The 24,991-nt window shown below is 46.3% G+C and overlaps 1 protein-coding gene across 1 annotated transcript in view; it reads left to right on the top strand.

Moving 5' to 3' along the window:
* PTPRT (protein tyrosine phosphatase receptor type T) overlaps window positions 1–24,991 on the top strand; it is a 765,643-nt gene that overhangs the window by 678,000 nt on the left and 62,652 nt on the right. Inside the window, exon 19 of the mRNA XM_065893296.1 lies at window positions 19,428–19,515. Within this exon, the coding sequence (XP_065749368.1) occupies window positions 19,428–19,515 (88 nt within the window). The remainder of the gene's footprint in view (window positions 1–19,427; window positions 19,516–24,991) is intronic.

Below are 24,991 nucleotides of genomic sequence, written 5' to 3'. Positions count from 1 at the left end.
AAAGTTCCTTTTAGTGTCCTAAAATTTTCCCTTTTTTTTTCTCCTCCTTTTTATAGCAGCCAGGAAAAGAACTCCACTCCCTCTACTTTATTATGCAGAACAGTTATAGCTATCTTTATCTCACTCCTTTTGTTTCACTCCTTGCCCTTTAGGCCTCACCTTTTACAAACAAAAGGTAGAAGGAAAAACTCATTAAGATGTTTTCCTGCACTAAAGAGTACCTGGCCCCCAAGAGGAATTTTGCATCCCTCCTGAGCCTGTCTGAATCCAGCTGCAGGCGGCTTTGGAGCCAAGCATCTCTTTCTTCTCTTTTCCTTTCCTCTCTCTACCTCTCCTCCATCCTTCCCAAAATATCTTTTGAGCATTTGCTGTGTGCCAGGCTCTGAGTTAGTTGCACTAGGTTTTGTTGTTGTGGTGGTGGTGGTGGTGTTTGTTTTTTTTTTTTTCTCACATCCATCCTGTGGCCCAGATATGCTAGGTTCAGTTTCACCGTGTGCAGTGAAAATGCATTGACTCAGATGCTACACATTTGGAATTCTTGATACTGCAGACTAAGTTTATCTCTCAGACTGTATTCTCAGAAAGAGCTTACAAAGCAATATTTCAGACGTTGTGTGAGGTCATGAAACTGTGCTAAATTTGGCGGTAGGGGGTGTCCAGACATCCAGATTCCAGTACAACAAGCTGTGTGGCCTGTCGTTTTGCTACCTGAGTTTTAAAGTTCTTTATCAGTTGAATGAAGAGTTTGGATAGGTGATTACTAAGGGCCTGTCTGGTCCTAAAACTTTGAGAGTATAAAACGTGGTAGCAAGGAGAACGTTTGACACACTTATGCAAACAAAAACGTTTATGTCAATGGACATGAGTAATTACCAGCTCAGGAGAACCAGCAGTTAACTTCTTTTGTTTTGGTTTGGTTTTTTGTTTTAACATCTTTATTGGAGTGTCATTGCTTTACAATGGTGTGTTAGTTTCTGCTGTATTACAAAGTGAATCAGCTATATGTATACATATATCCCCATATCCCCTCCCTCTTGCATCTCCCTCCCACCCACCCTATCCCACCCCTCTAGGTGGTCACAAAGCACAGAGCTGATCTCCCTGTGCTATGAAGCTGCTTCCCACTAGCTACCTATTTTACATTTGGTAGTGTATATATGTCCATGCCACTCTCTCACTTCATCCCAGCTTACCCTTCCCCCTCCCCATGTCCTCAAGTCCATTCTCTACATCTGTGTCTTTATTCCTGTCCCCAGCAGTTAATTTCAAATACGGTCTAAGTAAAATAGTATTTTTCGGGCTTCCCTGGTGGCGCAGTGGTTGAGAGTCTGCCTGCCGATGCAGGGGACACGGGTTCGTGCCCCGGTCCGGGAAGATCCCACGTGCCGCGGAGCGGCTGGGCCCGTGAGCCATGGCCGCTGAGCCTGTGCGTCCGGAGCCTGTGCTCCACAACGGGAGAGGCCACAACAGTGAGAGGCCCACGTACCACAAAAAAAAGAAAGAAAAAAAAATAGTATTTTTCATATACTCAATCTATAAATTTTGGGAGGATACTGGGATAAGAATTGCAGGTGACGGTCTCATCACCTCACATCCCTGGGCCTTATTTCCTAGGAGGTTGGTTAAATGATCCTGATCTCAGCGGGCCGTGGGGTCCAGCGGCTGGACCTCGGTCCTTGTCTTCTTTGAAAAAAGAATTCAGCAAAGAGACAGAGATTATGAAGCAGATAAAATGTTTATTAGAAGCAAAGTATGTGTGGAAGTACACACAGGCAGACTCAGTGAGTCGTGCCCAGTAGGGGGTGTAGGCTAAAGTTGCTTATGTGAGGGCAGTTTTCCACGTTCCCTCTGGCCAGTCATCTTGCTTGTGCCCATATTTGGCCTGACTCAGGGCCCTGCCCAATGTGCACGCACATCTTTCAGCCAAGATGAATTCTAGCGTGAGGGTTTCTGGGAGGTTGGGACATATTATGGGCTGGCGCCCCCTCTCACCTTTGACCCCTGAGTATCTTTTCTGCACATGTGTGGTCTAGGATGTCTCCTTGACCATAGGAATGAGAAAAATGTGCTCGCCTTATCTTTTACTCAAGCAGGGCTCTGCTCCTGTCATTATCTTTATTTCGAAGTGTCTACAGGAGACTGTTTGCAGCTGCTCAGCCTGGGGCCCATCTCTCTCCAGCCTCAATCCCAACGCCTTAAAGTATGGCGGAGGGTGGGGGGCATGTGTGTGTGCTCACACTCACTTGTGTAGACCTGTGTGGTAAGTGAGTGTCAGGAGAAGGTGTGTTGTTTGTAAAGTCGTATTCAATATCATGAAGGTTTAATAAATTATTAGTCATAATATTTAATTTGTTTTAAAGTTTCAAATAGCATTAAGGGACATGTGTGGCTTATCAGAAAGGGGGCCAAGTAGTCAAAGCCTGAGAGACACTGTTCTAAGGACTTGCGGTCTAAGATTTGAAAACAGAAATACAAATACATTTGACGGCTTTGGTGCATTTCCTTCCAGAATGATATCTTTTAAAGGTATCCATACTTACGTGGTGGGATTTGGATTGATTTTTTTTTCATTTATTCTTTTTGTGCCTTTTTACATTTTCCAGGTTTTCTAGCATGGAAATGAACTGCTTTTATTTCTGAGAGAGAAAGCAGTAAATGTTGTTCTGTCATTTGAACTTCAACCATAAATACCATTAAGTAGACTAGACTTGCCCTCAGTTAGTTCAAGTTATATTAATCAGTTATCTTGAACGCTCAGCTTCTAGTTAACAGCATTTCCTGATTAACTAGAGGTTAATTGGAAAACATTACTTCATAGGTGTCTTTCCACACTGTCTTTCCACTTCCTTAGACTATAGCTGGATATTGCTTTGATCATCAAGCCTCCTGTGATGTCTGGAATCTACATACTGAACAAAGAATCACGAATCTACTTAAAGACTGTTTCCTATTGTAGATACATGATTCCTGGGTCTTCGATCCTACTATCAAACCCACACGCCATGTGCTCCGTTGCCTGTCACTCGCCTACCCTGATCATTTTTTTCATACAAATTAGTGGGTTTGACAAGTTGACATATAAGGGACCTCTCAGCTGTAACAAGCTGTGTCTTATAAAATTCACTTAAGTTGTACAATCACTTACAAATTTGTTCATTAAATATTTACTGAGTAGTTACTATTTCTAAGAACTGTTCGAGGTATTTGGGATACAACAGAGAGCAAAAATGGACAAAGATACATGCCCTTGTGAAGCTTGTGTTCTAGCAGAGGAAACCCAAGATAAACAATAGACTTAAAGGTAAGGAAGTTATTTTACAATAACTTACCTAATGTAATATGTTAGTAAATAATATAGTATGTTAGACAGTGAAAAACACTGTTTGCTGTGTTACAAGCTACCCCAGATCTTAGTGACGTAGAACAGCCAGTTTATTGTGCTCACTGATTATGTGGGTCAGGCATTTGGACAGGGTACAACAGGGATAGTCTGTCTCTCTTCCATGATGTCTAAAGCCTTGACTGGGAATGCTCTAAGGCTTGGGACTGAAGATCTGAAAGTGTCTTCACTCAGATAGCTAACAGCTGGGATCTCAGCTGGGATTGCCAGCTGGAACACCTACACTCAGCCTCTTCCGTTGGCCTGGGCTTTCTCACAGCATGGTTGCCTCGGGATCGCTGAACTTCTTACATGGTGGCGCAGAGCTCTGCCAGTGAGCCCGCTAGCTGACGAGGTGGAAAGTGCGTCACCCCTTGTTACCTACAGTTGGACGCCACACAGCATCACTCCAACCACCTTATATTGGTTATACGCAAACAATACCTGCCTACATTCTGGGGGAGGGGAATTAGACTCCATCTCTTGATGAAGGGAGGTGTAGCTGCAAGATTCTAAGAGAGAATACAGAACAGGAGTAGTGGAAAATATAATCTGTGGGTAATACAGTCTTCCACAAGTAAGTACCATGGGAAATGAAAGAGAAGCGCAAGGAAGGGAGATGGTATATTCCAGGGACATGAGGTGAAGGAGTTCCAGTATTAAACAGGCTGAAAGGGCAGTCTTTAATTAGAATATGAGATTTGAGCAGAGACATGCTGGAAAGTATCTGGAGGAAAAGAGTCAAGATCAAGGGAGTAATATATCTGGCATGTACAAGGAGGTCAAGTGTGGTGTGAGTCCAGTGAACAAGAAAGAAAAGTAATAGAAGGTGCAATTGGGGAAATAAAGGGGGCCTGATCGTATAGTGCCTTATAAGTCATTATAGGGACTTTGGCTTTTACTCTGAATGAAATGAAAAGCCACTGCAGCGTTTTGAGAAGACAAGTGATAATTTTCTGACATTATTTTGAAAGATTGATTCTTGCTGCTCTGTGGAGAATAGACAGAGGGAGGAAAAGGGTAAAAGCAGGGAAACCAGTTGCGAGCCCACTGCAGTGACCCAGCAGAGAGACAGTGCTGACTCACCCGGGATGTGGCAGCGACGGTGGAGAGAGGTGGCTGGATTCTGAATGTATTTTAAAGATAGAGCCAACAGGATTTTCTCACACATTACATGTGGCCTGGGAGAGAAAGAGAGGAATCAAGGGTGACTTCAAGGGTATTACCCAAGCCACTGGAAGGATGGAGTTGCCACCAGTGGAGATGGGAAGGCTGCAGGTGAAACAGACTTGGGGATAAGGAAGGAATGGGGAGTTTGATTTTGAACTAAGACGTCTATTAGATATCTCAGTGGAGATGGAAAGTAGGTAGCTGGATATATGAGTCTGGAATTTGGGAAAGAAGCCTGGACTGGGGAGAAAACTTTGGGAGCCATTGACACATAGATGATATTAAAAACACAGAATTTCAACTGTGAGATGTCAGAGCACTTTTCATAGACCAGGCATTGTACTGGACTCTAGAAACTGAGGAGACAAGATAGAGTCCTTGTCTTCTGGGGAGCTTAGAGCTTATTCTTCGAGATGCGCATATAAACTATTTCACTGTTTGGCAAAACGTCACAGTAGAGGTATCCCCAGAGTGCTATCAGAGCCCTTGGAGGTGGGATGCATTAAGCCTAGCCTGAGGATGGATAGCCAGTGGCTTTCTGGAAGACATAAAGCCTAAGCCAAAGCTTGAGAAATAGGAGGGAGCAAAGAAGGAGATGGGGCTGAAATTGTTAGTAGGGGCAGGCATGGGGTGTGGGCAAGGGGATTTGGATTTTATTCCAGGAGCAATGGGGAGCCATTGAAGGGAGCAGGATTTTTTTAAGCTGGATTTGCTTTTATTTTATTTTATTTTATTCTTTAACATCTTTATTGGAGTATAATTGCTTTACAATGGTGTGTTAGTTTCTACTTTATAACAAAGTGAATCAGGTATACATATACATATGTTCCCGTATCTCCTCCCTCTTGCGTCTCCCTCCCTCCCACCCTCCCTATCCCACCCCTCTAGGTGGTCACAAAGCACCGAGCTAGTCTCCCTGTGCTATGCGGCTGCTTCCCACTAGCTATCTGTTTTACGTTTGGTAGTGTATATATGTCCATGCCACTCTCTCACTTTGTCCCAGCTTACCCTTCCCCCTCCCCATATCCTCAGGTCCATTCTCTAGTAGGTCTGCGTCTTTATTCCCATCTTGCCCCTAGGTTCTTTATGACCTTTTTTTTTTTTTAGATTCCATATATATGTGTTAGCATACAGTATTTGTTTTTCTCTTTCTGACTTACTTCACTCTATATGACAGACGCTAGGTCTATCCACCTCACTACAAATAACTCGATTTCATTTCTTTTTATGGCTGAGTAATATTCCATTGTATATATGTGCCACATCTTCTTTATCCATTCATCTGTTGTTGGACACTTAGGTTGCTTCCATGTCCTGGCTATTGTAAATAGAGCTGCAGTGAACATTTTGGTACATGACTCTTTTTGAATTATGGTTTTCTCAGGGTATATGCCCAGTAGGATAATCAAGACAGTATGGTACTGGCACAAAAACAGAAATATTGATCAATGGAACAGGATAGAAAGCCCAGAGATAAACCCACACACATATGGTCACCTTATCTTTGGTAAGGGAGGCAAGAATATACAGTGGAGAAAGGACAGCCTCTTCAATAAGTGGTGCTGGGAAAACTGGACAGCTACATGTAAAAGAATGAAATTAGAACACTCCCTAAGACTCAAAATGGATTAAAGACCTAAATGTAAGGTCAGACACTTATCAAACTCTCAGAGGAAAACATAGGCAGAACACTCTATGACATAAATCACAGCAAGATCCTTTTTGACCCACCTCCTAGAGAAATGGAAATAAAAACAAAAATAAACAAATGGGACCTAATGAAACTTAAAAGCTTTTGCACAACAAAGGAAACCATAAACAAGAACAAAAGACAACCCTCAGAATGGGAGAAAATATTTGCAAATGAAGCAACTAACAAAGGATTAATCTTCAAAATTACGAGCAGCTCATGCAGCTCAATAACAAAAAAACAACCCAATCCAAAAATGGGCAGAAGACCTAAATAGACATTTCTCCAAAGAAGATATACAGATTGCCAACAGACACATGAAAGAATGCTCAACATCATTAATCATTAGAGAAATGCAAATCAGAACTACAATGAGATATCATCTCACACCAGTCAGAATGGCCATCATCAAAAAATCTAGAAACAATAAATGCTGGAGAGGGTGTGGAGAAAAGGGAACCCTCTTGCACTGTTGGTGGGAATGTAAATTGATACAGCCACTTTGGATTCGCCTTTTAGATGCAACTGTTTGTCGGAGATCAGAACAGGGAGATCAGAGGCAGGTAGGGGGCTGGGACAGTAATTCAAGGAAAATATGGGTTTGCCTGAACCTGGAGACTGTGCCCCGAACCTAGACAAGCCCACACACGTTTTTTCATGTCGAGCCATAAAATCAGCTTGCTCTCTTTAGCATGTAAACTTGAACCTCTCAATGCATATATTTTAAGTTCGGTGACTTGAAATAATGCATGAATGGTCCTGAATTGAGAGTCAGAATGCCTAGATTTAAGCCCTGTCTCTTTCATTAACTATCTGGGTGACCTTGAGCCAGTTACTCCCCCTGTCTGGGCCTCCATTTTCATATTTATGCAATGGGCGTGAAGACATTGGTCAGAGTGATCCAAAGAGTGCTTCTGTCCATGATACGTTGGGAGTCTCAGTGGGAACCAATTGTCCAGGCCAGCTGGATCTCCCATCCCACCTGTAGCTCCACTGGACCCCACTCTCTGGGGCTACCACCCCCGTAGTTATGTCTCAAGTCCTAGCCACCGTGATTGACCAGGGACCTTGGGTTCCTAAGAACTCAAGGAGGCCTAAGGCAAATTAACTGCACTTCCCATACAGATCTGAGTCTTAGAGGCTTTCAATCATGACTGCACATTAGAATAACCCAGTGAAGTTTTAAAAACACCAACACCCGGGCCATCCTTCAGACCAATCAAATCAGAATCTCTGGAAGTGGGATCCAGGGATCAGTATCTCTTAAGCTCTCCAGAGGACTCTAATGTACTTTCAGGGTTGAGACGCTGGTCTGAGGAGGCCCGTGGAGTCCCCTGCACGTGCCCTGCTTGTGCCCACAGACCCTTCCCCTCACCTGCTGTACTTGCTCCCGGTCACATCCGATGCCCATGGAGGCATGTGAGGACCCCACACATCTGCCCTGCTATTGGACCACAGTCACATTAGAGTCAAGGGGCTTCTTCACGTGATCCTGGACTGCAGAGTCTTCCCTCCTCCCCCTCCTACCTCCCCCAGCCCAAAGGTGGGGGCACCTTCCCCAGTTACAAACCAAAAATCCTAAGCATGCCATCAAATGCTAGCAGATTGGCTGGAGAGCGGGATTGTCTGTGAGTCCTAGAACGCCAGACACTGTCATGGTCAGATGCGTATCAAGTTTGGGAAGGATGTGGGGCGATAGGGTGAGATGACTTTGTGATGGAGAGAAGGAAGAGAAGCATGTTAATCCAGTCCAGTCCAGGCAGCCTGTCATCATAATGAATAGAACAAGCCCAGTAGGGAAACCAGAAGGTATTGGCTACTACAGCTCCATTAAGATTATTTAAGGCAACAAGGACCAGCTGTGAGGAATATGATGCCACCTAATGAAGAGCAAACAGTTGTTCATTTTCCAGCTCTGGGCAGACACGCCATGTGCAGGGCTTGTGTGGGGTGAGGCCAGTGTTGCCATCTTTCTCTCAGTCATCTAAGTGATGGTGGGCAGGCAGCCTCCCGATGGAGTGTAACCAAGGAGATGGATGCTTCGGATCTCCCCAGGTGCCCTCTTCTCTGCTCAGAGCCACCTGAGCAGAGACAGAGTGGACCTCCTGCTTCTCCCACAATTTTTTTCTCTCCTCAGTTGGTAAAAGAGTCCCAGAACATGGCACTGCAGGTGATCTCTGAGAGATTCTGGCCCAGCTGCCCAATTTGCAAATGAGTGATTCTTGGGTAGGGGCATGGGGAATTAGTGGCAGAAGCCCAGATCGTGAAAGGGAAAACCATGGTTGTTCGCCACCTCTGGAAACTCATAATGACCGAAATAGAAAGACTTGACTCCACCTGCTCATTTCATTCCACTCACCGTGGATTAAAATAAGGAGAAGCTGGGCCTTTTCCAGAGGTGGCCAAAAGACATCAGGAACCGTGTGGTTTCAGACTTGGAAGTTTTCCTAGCAAGAAAGAGCTCATGTACAAGAGACTATTAACTGAGTCCTTTCCTTTGCGTTTATTTTTATTTTTCCACTTAGTATTCTGTTTGTAACCCAGCAAACAATATTTTCTGTTTAATTGGAATCCTCCCCAACCAAGTGAGCAGTTTTCAGGTGGTACCATAGAAAAGTGTCTCAAGTGAGAGTTAAGACGTGGTTCTCAATCTGCTACTGATACGCTGGGTGGACTTGGACAAGACTCTTCCATCTCTGGGTCCATGTTTCATCTTCTGTGACATGTTTGACTACATAGCATGGACTCCTGAAGGCTGATAATATATGCTGCTACTTGATTTGGCCAGAAACACTTACTGAGTACCTTACACTGTGTAGTTTACTGGAGATAGTTAGAAAGATACAGAAAGAAAATAAAGACCCTACTTTGAAGGAAGCTCAGGGTCTTACCATACCACGTAATCACACAACGGAACTCTAGTTAACATGCTTTGTGGACCCATGAGAAAGGGCGGTCCAGGGTGAATGCAGGGTTTTGTCGTTTATTTTTGCTTTTTGTCAGTTATTACTGCCAGCATCAATCAGAAGCTTTCTAAAAGATGAGGCACTGAGCTGAAGAAAAGTAGAAGGCTGGGTAGAGGAAGAGCATGTGTGACAGAGTGAAACAGAAGTGTAGGGGCTCAGAAACATAAAAGAGTTGAAATGTTGCAAGCCAGCTCTTAGCCAGGAAACAAAGATGCCTGTCTATAAAAAAGAAAAATCAAAATGAAACTAGTTGGGGAGACAAATAGGAAGTTCTCACAGTTTTCCTGAACAGAATGAACAAGGTAAATCATGGCCTTTGACAGTCTGCCCCTTAACTCTAGCTGACTTCAAGTTTAGGGGAGAGCTGTTGACCCAGAGGCACCCTCCCAGAAACTCATGCATGCAGATGGAGAAAATGTGTGGACAGGATCAGAAGTCTGTAGCCTGGAATGGGAGGCAGGGGTCCCCCAGGTCATAGGCTCAGAGATGGGAGGAATAGATGTACCCTAGTCTGAGCTTTCCCATCAAACTATAGGCCTCTTGGAAGTAGGGCCAGCGTCTTACTCATCTCTCTTCTCTGAAGCATGTGGAACATAGTATACTAAATATTAATTGATTTGCAGAGTACTGGTGAAAAACTTTTTGGTTAAGAATAGTCCCATCAACGAAGTGAGAGAGTGGCATGGACATATATACACTAACAAATGTAAAATAGATAGGTAGTGGGAAGCAGCCACATAGCACAGGGAGGTCAGCTCTGTGCTTTGTGACCACCTAGAGGGGTGGGATAGAGAGGGTGGGAGGGAGATGCAAGAGGGAGGGGATGTGGGGATATATGTATACGTAGAGCTGATTCACTTTGTGATACAGCAGAAACTAACACAGCACTGTAAAGCAATTATACTCCAACAAAGATGGTAAAAAAAAATAATAATAAAATAAAAAGAATAGTCCCATCCATTCTAAATGTAATAGTTTGCATCTACCAACCCTAACCTCCAAGTCCATCCCTCTCCCTCCGCCCTCCCCCTTGGCAACCACAAGTGTGTTCTGTAGGTCTGTGAGTCTGTTTCTGTTTTGTAGATAGGTTCATTTGTGCCGTATTTTAGACTCAGAGTCACTTTGCTGTACCACAGAGATTGGCGCAATTTGTAAATCAACTGTACTTCAGTTTAAAAAACTGAAAATAGTGCCATCCAGAAATTTAAAAGGCAGTATTTCTTAAAGAAAGACACTGACACAGAAAGACCCTCACATCGTGGGCTGTCTCTGTAGGTGCATAGAGTGTCTTCAGAGTGAGTCTTCCCCAGGAATTTGCTGTTTCCAATCACCTTCCTGCCTAAAACAGTGTTATGTGTCAGTTCTTAAACTGTGTTATGTGTCAGGACCACCTGGAGTTAGTAAAGAACATCGAGACACAGGCTCATGGATGCAGGACAGGGCCCAGGCCTCTGCATTCTACCAAATTCTCTAGAAAATCTAGAACCCTACCAAAGTTTGAGAACAGCTGACCTAAACTTTGTCATTTAAAAGAGGTCACGTAGCTTTCAGTGGGGCCTTTTAAAGGGTGCTTTGTGACTCTAGATGCAGATAGACACTCACCTATTCTGCTCGTTCCAAACTCCTGCCACAGACAAATACCCCCATCTTGCCGCCCTCCGATGTTTGACTCAACATCCCCAGAACTCATAAATTACCGTCTACTTAGTGGCATGGCACACAATAATATTTGCTCTCCTGATGCCACTCTGAGGAGATGTCATTAGTCATCCTCTCCTGCCTTCTCTGTCCACATTTATAATCCCTAAGGCATGTGCTTTTCAGCAGAGAATCAGGCATTTGTTGAAAGCGTGGTCTCTGCCAGGGCCACCGCTAACTCATACAGCACCTTAGAGAGAAACAGCAAAAGGTACACCTGTCTCGAGATACTTGACTTTATCACCTTGCAGAAGATGTTCATAATATATACAGAAATCTGTCATGCCTACCAGATGAATGGTGCTCCCTTCGATTTGGTGCTCTTGTGTTGTGCACAGCCTGTACAGCCATCCATGGTAGCCCTTGCCATCCACCAACTAGCCATGGCCTTCAGTAAACATGGGTACTTACTGAGCTCATGGACCTCAGTTGAGACCAGACCTTAGGCTTCCAACCGCCCATAAAACTCCTTCTCACTCCCTTAATACTGTGTCTTACCTGTGACCAGGTTGTCCCAGTTTTCCCAGGATGGTCCCAGTTTTAAATGAAAGTTCTACATCCCGGGAACCCCTTTGGTCTGAGGCAAACCAGGAAGGATGGTGCAAGGAGCCCCCCCTCTTTTGTCTTGTGACAATGATCTGGATGTTTCTGCTCGATAGGAGGCAGAGAATGAATTCTGGGGGTGAAACAAGAGGGCTGGATAGCATATCCTTGGGATGGAAGAGTCTGAACACTTGCCATGTGCCAGGCATTGGGTTAGGTGCCTACAGGCATTATCTCAGGTAATCACTAATCATCACAAAACTACCTGGGGTGTATTTTTTTCATTTTTAAATTTATATGCTGCAAAATTTATTTGGGGGTCGCAGGGTATACAATTCTATGAGTTTTAACATGCATGGAGTCACATAAACACCAAAACAATCAGGGTACATAAGAGTTCCATTGGCAAAAGAATTCCCCATGCTGCCCCTGTGTAGTCACGTCCTTCCCCCACACCTAGCCTGAAGGGTGTATTATTGACTTAATTTTCAAAAAAGTTCGTTGAGACTTGGAGTGGTAAAATGAGTTGCAGTAAAAATATCCAAACACTCTAGTCTGTCTCCCTTTTGCAAAGCCCTGCCTTTTCCCTCTCAAATGCACGGCAAGAGATGTTTCTTGACGAGATAGATGCGTGAAAGACCCAGGTAAAATGGCTCCTCCTTTGTGAAGACTCTCTGGGATCTTCCCTGCATCAGGAGAGTGCAGTGGTGGGTGGGGTCACGGAGAAACCCTAGCAGCCCAGACTGATCATGGAGGAAGCAGGCCCTCGGCTGTGCCCTGAAGCGTCAGCCAGGAACTGCCTGGTCAGCATTCCCTGGGCCTGGTTTTGCTACACCCCAGGGCATATCATATCCAATTAATCATCTCCAGGGATACAGTCAGGCCAAAGGGAGTGAGGAGGGCCTCATAGCTGACAGGATGTGCTGAGGTTAGTGGGTGAACAGGTAAAGGAAATGGAGCAGGATACTCCCAGCCATGGATTGGAGGCGAGCTACTCTTGGAGACTTTGTGTTCTGATGTCTCGCTACCTGGGGCCTAACTCAAAGAGGCTTAGGTACAGAGAAAGTGTCCAAAGAAGGGTGGCAAGCTTCCGAAAGGACTTTCTTATCTCAGTAGGGCCAAACCAACAGGTAGGAAGAGGAGTCAGCCAAGCAGACATCAGGGCCAATTCTCAGTTCTAACAAGAGATTGAAGTATTAAGGGGGGAAACCGGGCTAGGTTGAGGAGTCCTGTGACCCAGCATAACAGGTCAGAAGAAGCCTGTGACTTGTGGTCAGGTGATCTGAGCTCCCCCTGGCTCCAGGACCTCAGCTCCGTGACTGGGAGGGACGGTGGGTGGGTGGGTGGGTAGGTGGAACGCCTACCGACCATAAGAAGAGTTGGTCTGGGACAGGTACCAGATGATAATCTTATCCTAAAGTCTATGAAGCCTGTCAAGAAGGAGGGTTTAAGAGACAAGTGCTCTCAGCCACTTGTCACGATGCTGGTACTGGCTTCGCCTCCTCATTTTTAAAAATGTCCAAAGCATCCCCATTGACTTAAAATAAAACTCTCATTCTTGGCCGTGGTCCACAAGACCTCACCTGAGCACCACACCTTCCCCATCCACATGATGTATCACTTATATTCTCTCAGCTCTGTAGAGCCTCCCTTCAAGTTCTAGAACACACCAAGCTCATTCCATCTCAGGGCCTCCACACCCATTGTCATCCTGGAACATTCTTCCCCCAGCTCTTGCCATATAGCTGGCTTCTGCTCATCATCTATTTTTCAGCTCAGATGTGTCAACAGGAGCCCAGTAGAAATACACCTGGAGTTGAATAAGCTGGATTTAGGAACTGTGGGAAATCTCAGGAAGAGGGTGTCAGAAAGGGCTCATAGGATGTGAGCTGTGTTAGGTGATTTGAGGCTTTGTTCTGGATTAGACACCAATAGGAAGTGGTAGGGTTGGGTACCTTAATAAATCTTAACTGTTAGAAGGGAGAACAGGCTTGAGGCTCCAGCTGAAATTGGCAAAGGAGCAGCGTCACACATGAGCCAGGACAGAGGGTGGGTTGTTGTTGGTTTTTTTGGCTTGGGCAACATTCCTGTTTGTGTTTGGATATGACTACAGAGTGGTCTAGTTTTAGCCTTGTTGCATCCTGGTCTCAGAGGAGCTTTGTCTGGTGTTGGCATTCTGTGAAATTGTTTAAGTTCAACAGGAAAACACCAAGGGGCAGCTGGCAGTGCCAGGCCAGCTCCTGGAAGTCAGGAGCTGCTCTTTTCCTCCTCAAATGCCACCTTTTCCAAGAGTTCTGCCCAAGCCACCCTCCCTAAAGCGGTGCCTTTTCCAGAGTCACTGTCTCTCCCAGGACTTTGTTTGTTGCCTTTGTAGCACTTGTTTTAAACAATAATTATCTTGTTTATTGTTTGCACCTTCCCACAACTAGGACAGAAAGTCCATGAGATCTTGTCTGCCGTGTTCACTGCTATTATTTCTAGGACCTAGCGTAGTCCTAGCGCCCAGATGGTCATTGGAAAAAGAAGGAAAGAGAGAAGGGAGAAGGGACACAGGGAAGAAGGGCTCACAATGCATTCTTGGGTGAGTCAGTTCATGTTTTCAGACCTCACTTTGCTGATCTGTAAAGTGAAGCAATAACATCCTCAAAAGATCCTTTCAGATCTGCCTTTTGAGGATTCTGTGAATACCACAGCTCAGACCTCCAGAGATGCAGACATCCCCCAATACACCTTTTAGGACTTAAAAAAAAAAAAAAAAGAAAAATGACTGCCTCAGAAAAGCAACACTGTGGAAGAGTTGGAAACATTTCCACACTAAGAGAAGAGTGTAAAAATAGAGCTCAGCACTCCGAGGAGAAGAGAATGGGCAAAGCAAAGCGGAGACTGATAATGGATGAATGTAGTGAGAGGGCAGTGCTGGTTTCCGGAGAATGTGATTAGCTCCTAATGGCTGCCACCATTCCCTGGTCAATCTACTGCAACTAGCCGCTCATGCAAAATTAATCCCCTTCGGCTGGCTCACTCTGAAGACGGAGGTGAGACTCCCTTTCATACTTGTACCCCCTCATATTTTTTTCTTTCCTGAGGTTATCCCCTATTAGGTTGCAGCTCCCTAAAAATGGAAATGGATATGTGATCAAAGTCTGCAAACTAAGGGGTCATTACCACTCACTCCTGGGCGGCTGCTTGAGGTGTTGCCTCTCAGCCTTTGTCAACATCATCACGGCCCCCGGGGCCAACACATTCTCCTTCATCCCCCACCAGGCGGACACAGAGGCTCCCAAGACTGTGCCAGGAGCCTGCACGATCTCCCACGGAGACGTGCCACTCATCACAACTATCTAGGATTTTTCAAAGGATATCTTCGCACTGGGTTTATCCTGAAGAGCATGGATGTTGAAAGGACTCCCAAACTGTGCCATTTCAGGACTCTGAGGGTGGGCAGGAACGTTCATTAAACTTCTGCAGTATCGTGGTGCAGAGGGTGCATACATGCTCTGTGGGGCCCCGTGGATCAGGGCAAAGGCGAAGTATGTGGAGGCAGAGTAAACAAAGAAATGCCCAGAGGGTCTGTCCAAAAGTGAGGCAGGAAGCTTTTTGGTGTAGTGAGCTCTCCATCACCAAGGGCATCCAAGTTTGATGGTATCCAATTAACAGATGTTAGGGATCAGCTTATCAGCTGCCTGGAAGGCCATTGTGGAAGGGAGCACAAACAAATTATTTTCAAGGCCACTTACACCTCTGAGATTCCAGGATCTTTGCCTCTGTGTGCACAGAAGCCATCTCACACACTATTTTTTTTTCCATCTATCCATCCGTTCGTTTATTCAAAAGGGGTGATTCAAGCACATATGAAATACAAAGCCAGTATTGGGTTATGAAGATACAGACATAAATAAGATGCTACCCTTTACCTGGAGTAGCCCATCACCAGGTTGGAAAACAAGACATTCAAATTATCAGATGTAAAGGAGTCCAGCTAATAAAAGAAGTGACTGACTAGCTGGGGATGCAGTGGAATGGTGGGAAAGTAAGCAAGGAAGGTTTCACAAAAGAGAAGATGCTTGAACTGGGTTTTGAAGGATATGTAGGAGTTTACCAGCGAGACTCAGGTGGAAGAGAATTTCAGGCAGAGGGAACACTGTGTATATAGTCAGTCTCAGAAGTCTGTAACACCTGAAATTGTCTCTGGCATTGTGTTTAGTTGCTAATCACTGAAATATTGTTTTAAGGGTAAGAAATGAGGCTGGAGGGGCATATGGGGTGAAATCATTAAGGACCTTGTACTAAAGAGTTTGGAATTTATACTGAAGTGACAGTGGCAAGGGGAGTAACTGGGTCCTATTCACATATTAGAAAGATCTCTCTGATTATACAGGAGAATGGACTGGAGGGGACAAATCCAAAGCAAGAGGAGACCTGTGGGAAAGTATTTCTCCAGGTAAATTCACTATTTGCAAGAATCATGGCTGCACATTAGAATCACCTGGGGAGCTTTAAATACTACTGATGCCTGATTAGACTCTGATTTAATGGTCTGGGGTAGGGCCTGGGAGTTTTAAAGCTTCCCCAGACAATTCGAGTGTTCAGCCATTACAAAACCTTAATCTAACTGTGTGTGTAACCTGAATCCTGGCACATAATGAGTAGCCAGCAGATTTTTTTTGCCCAAAAAAATGAGTATGAAAACATTCAGAGGGTGCTATTCTCAGTTTCATAGCACTTTAGGTGGATATTAGATGAATAGTGGCTTTTATTACAGAGGGTTTCAGGTAGAAATCCATCCCCAGACTGTCAGCTTAAACATCAAGAAGTCTAATGCTACCGCTGAGACAAGCACTCCCCACCCCTGCAGAGAACCCAGAGTATATAGGCCTGGCAAGTTGCCTGAAAGAGCTGGAGCTACCTGGCTCGGTTGAGACGATGAGGCCAAGGGCTGGAATCTGGGTTCTAAGAGTTCCACGCCAAAGCACGAACCATTTGGGGTCTGCAGATGGTCTGCACTGGTGGCAAGAGGGATGCAGGGTGACGGGCAATTATAATGAGTGAATACAGGATGCGGGGGGGGGGGAAAGAGGAGAGACAAGCTCTCCATTTGCAGAACGAGCACACTCCCATCTCCATAGCACTTTTCCACGCTCAGATTTAGGGCAGAGCCTAGAACCTGTTTTGCCTTTCCTCCGGGGTACCAGTCTAAGGGTTTCTGACACAAAAAGAACCACATTCTGAGCAAGTGATTGCTGGGAAGGCACTCTGTTACCCCAGTGTAAAACCCTGGGCAAAACTAAGTTAGAGAACATGGCTTAGCCTAGGCAAGGACCTCTCACCCCATCTTCATTCAATCTCGTATGGCTAGGTAGCAGGATGGGCACCCATTCTATCTACCCAACCACTGCACAGAGGAGGATCATGGTCATGCTTCTAGAGAAAAGGCCAGCAAACTACAGCCACAGCCTAAATCCAGCCCAACACTTGTTTTTTGTAAATCAATTTTTAGTGGAACACAGACATGCCCATGTGTTTGCGTTGTGTCTAGGATTGTGTTCTCTCTACAAGGGTGGAGTTGAGTATAAGTACTTGGAACAGAGACTGCGTGGCTTACCAAGCCCATGCTGCCTGTTATCTGACCCACTACAGAAAAAGGTTGCCAACTCCTGCTCTAGAAGAAGACCCACCCAGGCTGGCTTGGAAGAGACGTGGGAGACTGGAAGCAAGAAAGGGGGAATCACGCATGGTCTGGGCTTTGAATAGACAGTGGTCCTGCCTGCCCATAAAACATTGCCCACTGAATGGCTGAATTTCTGACCCATCAGGTTTCAGACTTCTCCTTGCTTAGGATGTAGACCTGCTAAGAAATAGGTGGGCAAAGTCAAGGCTGGTGTATTAAGATGACTGGAAGCTCCTCTCCCCTGCACTGCTGGCAGGAGTAGCTATTTGCTACTGAAGAGGTAGCAAATTCAGTCTCAGAAGTAGTGCAGGGGCCGTGAGCAGGGCATCCAGCCTGTTCTACCAGAGACAGGGTAGGGGCAGTAGTCAAGGTGTGGTCTGACATTCATGCTCCTGCAGCTTTTCTAAAGCTGTTCCCACTCCCTGAAATGCCCCTCTTCCTTCTCTGTGAGATAGGTGGCTGCACCCTCCCCAGTGTTTCCATAACACTTGGCTCATAACTGTTAGCTCACGTCACATGGTTGTTCACTCGTCTGTCTTCTCTTAAACTGATGAGTCCCATCTCTTCCTTCCTTCTAACTCTGGCTCTGAACCTCTGTGTCCAACTTCCGGCTCAGTATCTCAGCTTGAAAGTTGACTAGTATCTCAAACATGGCTGCTGCTCCTGTTCTTTTACTGTTTTGAACATGTTTAGAAGCAAGTGCTATACATGGTTCTAAGTATTCAATACTTTATGTACCCAGAACACAACATTTAATTCGTGCTTCCCCAAACCTGTTTCTCCCCCATCTGTTTCTTCTCCATCTCAATAAAAGATGCGACTCTCCACTCCGTTCTTTAACCAGTCAGCCTCCGTCCTTCTCTTTCCTTCATAGTCCTCGTCTGTAGTAGATGTGTTGGTGCCCTGCCCACATCCCCTCCACACTCACTTTGCCCGTGTGTGCCCACCCAGTGCCCGCCTCCTGCAAGCACTTGAGACTTTTTGCCTGAGTGCGTCCTTAAGACAAAAGAGTATGCACACCTTGTCTACAGAGCATGACAGAAGTGCCAAGGGATTTCCTAAGAGTTGTCCTCAATCAGTGATGGATGGGAACTGGGAGATAAATACCCCAACTCCCTTCTTCCTCTGGGAGAACAACTCTGAGCCATGAGATGGGCCCATGGGATTAAGCCTCAGGCGCAGTGGTTATTTGTTCGTTGATGTTCCCTGTATTTATTGGCATTCTTCCCTCGATTGTCTGACTTTTCCCACTCTCCCACCCATGAGCTCCTTAGGATTGCCTCCAAAACAAATCTCATACTAGAATCCTTGTTGCTGAGGCTGCTTCTGGGGGAGAACCAAAATCTGCAGTATTCAACTGAACATCCTAAAAGTAATCACTTCCCACCACATCTACTGCACCATCTTGGTCCAAGGTACCATCATCTCTTGGCAGGACTATTGTAACAACTTCCTAACTGATCTCCCTGCTTCCTCCCTGGGCCTCCTGGAGTCTCTATTCCATACATGAGCCAGAATGTGCTTTGTAAAATGTAAATCAAATTAGCTAACTGCCCTGCTCAAAACCCTCAAATGGTTTCCTATCACACCTGGAATAATACCCAACTCGTTACCAATGACCACAATGCCTTATAAAGCCTGAACTCTCCCTGCCTCTCCAGATGCTTTTGTCACTGCCTTCCCCACCTCATCCTTGAACATGGTCTCGGTTACCACCTTTGCCTCCACTGTCCTCTCTGCCTGGAAAACACTTCCCACTTTTCTTGGCATGACTGGCTTTTTCACATCATGAAGGAATTAGCTTAAATGTTACCTCCTCAGAGAAGCCCTCCCAGACTGTGCAATCCAAAATAATTCTCATGCACGATCACTATACCTCTACCCTGCTTTATTCTCTTCACAGAATTTTACACTATTTAAAATTATATATGTTTGCTTGTTCGTTTGCTGCGTCTCCCAGTTGACTGAAAGCTCAAGGGGGCTTTGTCTATTTCGCTGTATCCCAAGTACCTAGAATAGCACCAAACACATATTAGGGATTCAAATATCCGTCAAGTGAACGAATGAACAAATGACTCCCATACTGCAACAGATTTGAGCTCATGACACACGAAAGACATCAGTAACATTTGAGTCCCTGAACAGGTGAATAAGCCAGGGAGGGGACAAGTCTGTGTTCTCCCCAGGCTCCATCCAAGAACACACAGTCTTTTGCACTATGTGACCCATCACAGTGGGTCTCGTTTTCCCCGTGGACACCCAGATAAAGCTCCTATCTCAAGCCATTCTAATCACTCTGTCCTTTCTTTCTAGGCCTTACCGGAGGGGCAGACAGCCTCGTGGGATACAGCCAAAGAGGATGAAAACCGCAACAAGAATCGATACGGCAACATCATATCCTGTAGGTGACCTTCTGGGAGGGCTCCAGGCTTTGGGAACACAGACAAAAATAAGCTATCACTATTATTTATCTGGAATTTGTTACCAAATAATCCTTGATGTTTCCAGATTTGGGTCCACATGCTAAGCATGGAGCTCTGTCTCAGCCTCCCTGTCATCCCTGGCCTGGATGACAGAGCATGGCTGATCTCAGCCAGAGGTGGCAGGCAGGGAGCTGGGCGGGCATTGGGCGGGCATACACGGGCAAAGTGAGCTGGCACGGTAGATGGCAGGAAACCTCTGAAGCTTGGATCTTGCCCGCTCAAGAACTCTTCAGGTCGGGGAGGAAGCCCAGCCACAAGGGTGTTCCCAGCAGGCCCCCTCTGCAAAAACCCATCATGGCAGCATCTTGGGGGTGGAGAGCAAGGTCCAGCCCGTGAAGGAGGGGCTGAGAACACCTAGGTGAGAGATGATGCTATTCCAAGGAGGTCGAGTCCCAAGCAAGGATGGGCGCTCAGAAGGAGCCAGGAACTCTGGCCTGCAGCTGAGGGTTTGGGCCAGCTCAGGGCTCAGGGGAGCCCAAGGTTACCCTCTTCACACAAGAGGTAGAGTGTAGGGCATTGCGACTCCTGCCACACCCCACTGCTGGCTGGGGCAGGGCCCTGCGGTGAGTGCCTGCCACTCAGGGCCTATGTCGGCACGGGTGTTTGGGGGCCCTGAGCCTGCAGCAGAAAGCTTGCTTTGTGTGGACCTGGGGTGGGGCGTGGAAGAACATTGCCTTTTGCTCAGCAGTGTGCTCTAGCGTTCCTGGAAGCGCCCCCTGGTGTGTGATTTGATGAAAGCAAGTGGCACAGAGTAGCTCGAGCGCTCTGGAGTCAGACTGCCTGGGCTCCTATCCCAGCTGTGGGGCCCTGGGCAGGTGACCTGACCTCTCTGAGCTTCAGTTTTCTCGCCTTTAAAGTGAGGAAATGAATGAAGATAGGATGGTTGAAAAAAGGTTCGTAAAACCCTTGGCACAGTACCTGGCACCATTACTCATAGCCATAGAGTTACTTTCTCAGGGTCACTGATGAGCAGTGTGGATACACCATCCTCCTTATTTTAAGCAAAAATTCACTGAATACCCATGTGGGGATGTGGAATAAGCCAGGTTGGGGCAGGGAAGCATAATCAGATGTCTATTTTGGAAGGATCACCAGGGCAGCTTATTGGGAAGGTGGATTTGATTGAGAGAGGCTGGAGGCAGAGGGACCACTTAGGCTACTGTAAGAGTCCTAGCAAGGGACGAGGGGGCCTGAACAAGGGCAGTGACAGTACTTGTGTGGGACCCTGCATGATATTCAGTGGTGGGAGGAGAGGCAGAGAGAGACTGCCATAGAACTACACACCACACACAGTTCACACACAAGTATGATCATTGCCAAATGCTGGTGTGCACAGCCTTCTACACAACATAAATACAGAGGACAAACTTAGCTCATACAAAATGGCAAGCACATACTCTGATTAGAACAGGTGTCAACAACAGCCCCTGTCTGCCATGGCACAGCCAACCTGGACCATTTGACATCTCACCAGTTGGGTACGAGGTATCCCTTGGTCTCAGTTCTCAGAATAACCCAGTTCAGCCAAAAAACAAAAAAAATCCTGAATAACGAGTTATTTCTAGCACAGTTCAGTGTTTTGTTTTGTTTTCTTTAACTGTCTAGACATTGCCTAAGAAAAAGCTTAGAGGAAGAAAGCGTAAGATACAGGCGGCTTGTAAAGGAAAAAAGAGGCAGAAGTTTTAGCTTAGCTGTTTCCTGTGCTGATTTAGAAATCGGCTATGAATAGGAGAACTAATCAGAAAAACGTTTATAATTTGTCTCTTGGAAGAGAGTAATGCAGACAGCAAGATTTCTTAAAAAAAAAAAAAAAAAAGAAAAGAAAAGATTTCTTGCAAATGTAGTGTTGGAAAGAGACGTTCAAACAGTCAGGAAATGTGTACGAAGACCTATGATGTGTGGGCCGCCTCTGAGCCAGGCCCCGTGCTGGGCACTGGGACACTCAGTCTGCTGCCAGGGAACTCGCATTCCAGGTACAGGTTCTGGTTGCTCTGACCATCCTCTGCTTGAGCACTGTCGTGTACTAGTGCCCTCAGATACCTGGTCACTTGTCTGTCCCCATATCAGATGGTGAGTTCAGATGGGATCCACTGAATTATAGGCTGTAAGACCTTGTGTACTCACTGTAAGCCTTAGTCTTCTCTCTGTGCAATGATGCAATAGTATAAGAGAAAATACTAATAGAAAAAATAAACAATTAGAGCACAGTAAAGAGACCCTGTCCCTCGAGAGACAAGGGCATCCAGGCCGGGCCAGGTATCTGGTCCAAAGCCTGAGGAGCCCAGGATGAAAGCCTTTGTATCTTTCTGGACGTCCCACTGCCCACCCTTTGCACTCAGCATCCGTGCCCAAGCCATCATCAGATCTCACCTGGCCTCTGCCCACCTTCTTCCTGGTTGTTCCATATCTACTTTGGCTCCCAAATGTATCCTATTTGATCTCTAACAGAAGCCAGAGGGACCTCCTCAAAATATGAATTGAAACATGTCACTGTCCTACAGAAAACCCTTCAAATGGCTTCCTTCAGTGTTGAGCCCTTCTTTTCCAAAGGCCCTCAGCCCTCTCTCCGTTGCATTTCACACTGTGTCCTCTCCACCACGGTCTCCTCGGTTAAGCCCCACCGGCCTTTCAGTACCTTGAACTTTACACGCTCATCCGTGACACAGGGCCTTTGCACATTCTCTTCTCTATCAACATGCCCATCCCTCCTCTCTTTGCTCTGCTAAGTTCTACTTATTCTTCAGATCTTAGCTCAGGTATCACTTCCTCAGGGAATTCTTCTGACCATTATAATTTGGTCAGAACCCCATTATTCACTCCGAGAGCACAAGGCATGTCTTCTCCTTAGTTCTCATCACTACCGTGATCTGAGAGCCTTTGCATGACTGTCTGCTGGCTGCCTGATCTCCTCACCAGAATAGGTGTCCTGCAACAACAGAGCTAGGGCTCTCTTGCACTTCTGTGTCCCCAGACCTGGCTTATGGCTGCTGTTCAGTAGACAGGACTGAGTGTTGGAATGCACGGACTCCCTGCAAGGCCCCAAAGGGCTTGAGCCATGGGTCTCTCCCTTCTGGCTTCCCCCCAAAAATAGAGAGCACCCAGAAAGGATGGATGGAGGAAGTCTGAATCAGGATGACTCTAGGAACAGTGATAGTCGATCAAGGAAGACATTCTGAGCCTGAAGGAAGAGGGTGGAGAGATGGGACACAGGAGGGAGAGAGGAGGACAGTCGTATCCCCCTCAGGAGCCACATCTGAGAAGGCAGGATTCCAGGCAGCAAGGAGAACAATGAAAGGGATTAGATTGCATCATAGGGAGCAGAAGGTGCTGTCCGTGTCCCATCCACGCCCCACGGCTCCGCCGCCTCCTTGTGCAGTAACTCCTGCTGGCACCCAGGCCCGGGACTAGGGTGAGGCAGGCGACGCACCCAGCATTCCAGGGTCTGCTCAGGCTCAGCTGTTGACCCTGCACCTGCCTGACCCTGAGAGCAAGCCCCTCCTTAAAGTGTGTGCCCTGGGGCCTCACTGGTTCCCCCCAGTCCTGCCCTATCTGCATCTTTTTGCCTGAGGACCTTCTCCAAAGCTGGGGCAGGATGCTCTGCCCAGGCACAAAGCTGTCTCTCCCTAGACCATGAAATAGCCCAGCTGCTCTTCCTCGCCTTCACTGGGTTGTGTGTTCTACACCTTTCTCCAGAGCTTCCATGGGGAGTGGGCTGCAGTTGCCCACCCTTCCTGGGCTGCCTTCTCTTGGCTGTCTCACTCCCCTCCCCCTTTCCTCTTGGTGTCCTCTTCTCTTCCTATGTGAACTGCTTGCCCTGGAATCCTCATCTTGTATCTACTTCCGGGGAAACCCAAACAGAGGCAGAGGAAATTCAGACACCTGATGATACCGTCTTGGTGGGTTTAAAGAAACCTGGATCTCCTTTCTAATGTACGGGTCAGTAATTCTGTAGCGAATTGTGGCTGGACTGGGTAACCAGTGCATCCAAGAGCAGTGCAAGGCATAAAGGGGAACCAAGAAAGAAAAAAAAAACGGTCCTGGAATTGAAATGAAGAAGGGAACAGGGAAACAGCCCCGAGGATTGGAAAGTGTTCCTGCCCTTGTACGTTTCCCTCCCGGAGGCAAAGTCGTGGGCACTGGCTTGATAAATAGAAATATTCTTGGTGCAAAAATAAAAGCGGGTGTGATTAGCATCTTAAGGAACCCAGGGCACTAGGAGGCTGGAGTGGAGGACAAAGGCCCAGGCCAGGGAGAACAGAGAAGATGAAAGGGGAGGAGAAGGAGGGAGGGCACAGTCTGCCAATGAAACAATGAAAGAGAAACCTTGGCTAAATAAGCCCTTTCTTCCAAAGGGTTCTGTTTAGAATTTAGGGGTAGAGACAGTGGGGTTTCCAGGGAGTAGAAAAGAAAGGAAGTGAAAGGAAATGAATGGGGAGAACAGAACAAATAGTTCTTTACTCTTAAGTAGCCTTGGGGTATGTATGGTGGACAAGGGGAAATTTCAAGAATGCCAAGCGTTGCCCATGTGGAAGTTGCAGAGGGGGCTTCCTTGACTGGAAGGAAATTACACAGAGGAGAGGAAGTGACCTCAGGGGTGCAGATTTTATCAAATGAGGCTTCCCTTCTGGCATCTGTCGGGGTCCCAGCAGGAAATAGATGGGACCTTCAGATAGCGTGATTTGAGGATAATTTAATCAAGTGACTTTTTTCTTTAATGAAAATGTGAGCTAGCTGTGGGAGACTACAGGGAGTAGTATGGCACCCTGGGGCTAAATGCCATGCCTAGGCCGCAGAGGGTTCAGTAAGAAGAGGTTCCCAGGACCCAGAGAAAGAGGACCTGGTCAGAGGTGAGACCTTTAGTGGCCTTGCAGCCAGCCCATGGTGACCCCAAAAAAGGGAGCTGAAGGAATAAGTACCTCGATGGCACTCCCCACTTAATCCAGTCTTCTGCCAGTGCTTTCCAGTGGCTGAACCCAGCCAGAGCCAGAGGACAAGGGAATCTGTAGACAGAGTCCAGTGGTTCTCAAAGTGTGGTCCCTGGAGCAGGAACACCTGAGAACTTGCTAGAAATGCTCATTTTGGGGTCCCATCTAGACCTGTCAAAGCAGACATTCTGGGGGTGGCACCCAGCAATCTCTGTTCTAAAAAGCCCACCAGTGACACTGATGCACTCTCAGGTTTACGAACCTCTCATCTTTTTTTTCTTTTTATTAAAGAAAAGTTGATTTACAATGTTACATAAGTTTCAGGTGTACAGCGTAGTGATTCAATAATTTTTTTGGATTATACTCCATTTAAAGTTATTATAAAATATTGGCTATATTCTCTGTGCTGTACAATATGTCCTTGTATCTTACTTATTTTATACATAGTAGTTTGTACCTCTTAATCCCC

Source organism: Phocoena phocoena, chromosome 15 (genome assembly GCF_963924675.1).
Source record: "Phocoena phocoena chromosome 15, mPhoPho1.1, whole genome shotgun sequence".
In the NCBI taxonomy this organism is placed as follows: Eukaryota; Metazoa; Chordata; class Mammalia; order Artiodactyla; family Phocoenidae; genus Phocoena; species Phocoena phocoena.
Note: the sequence above shows the minus strand (reverse complement) of the source record. Positions and strands in the feature narration are given on the sequence as shown.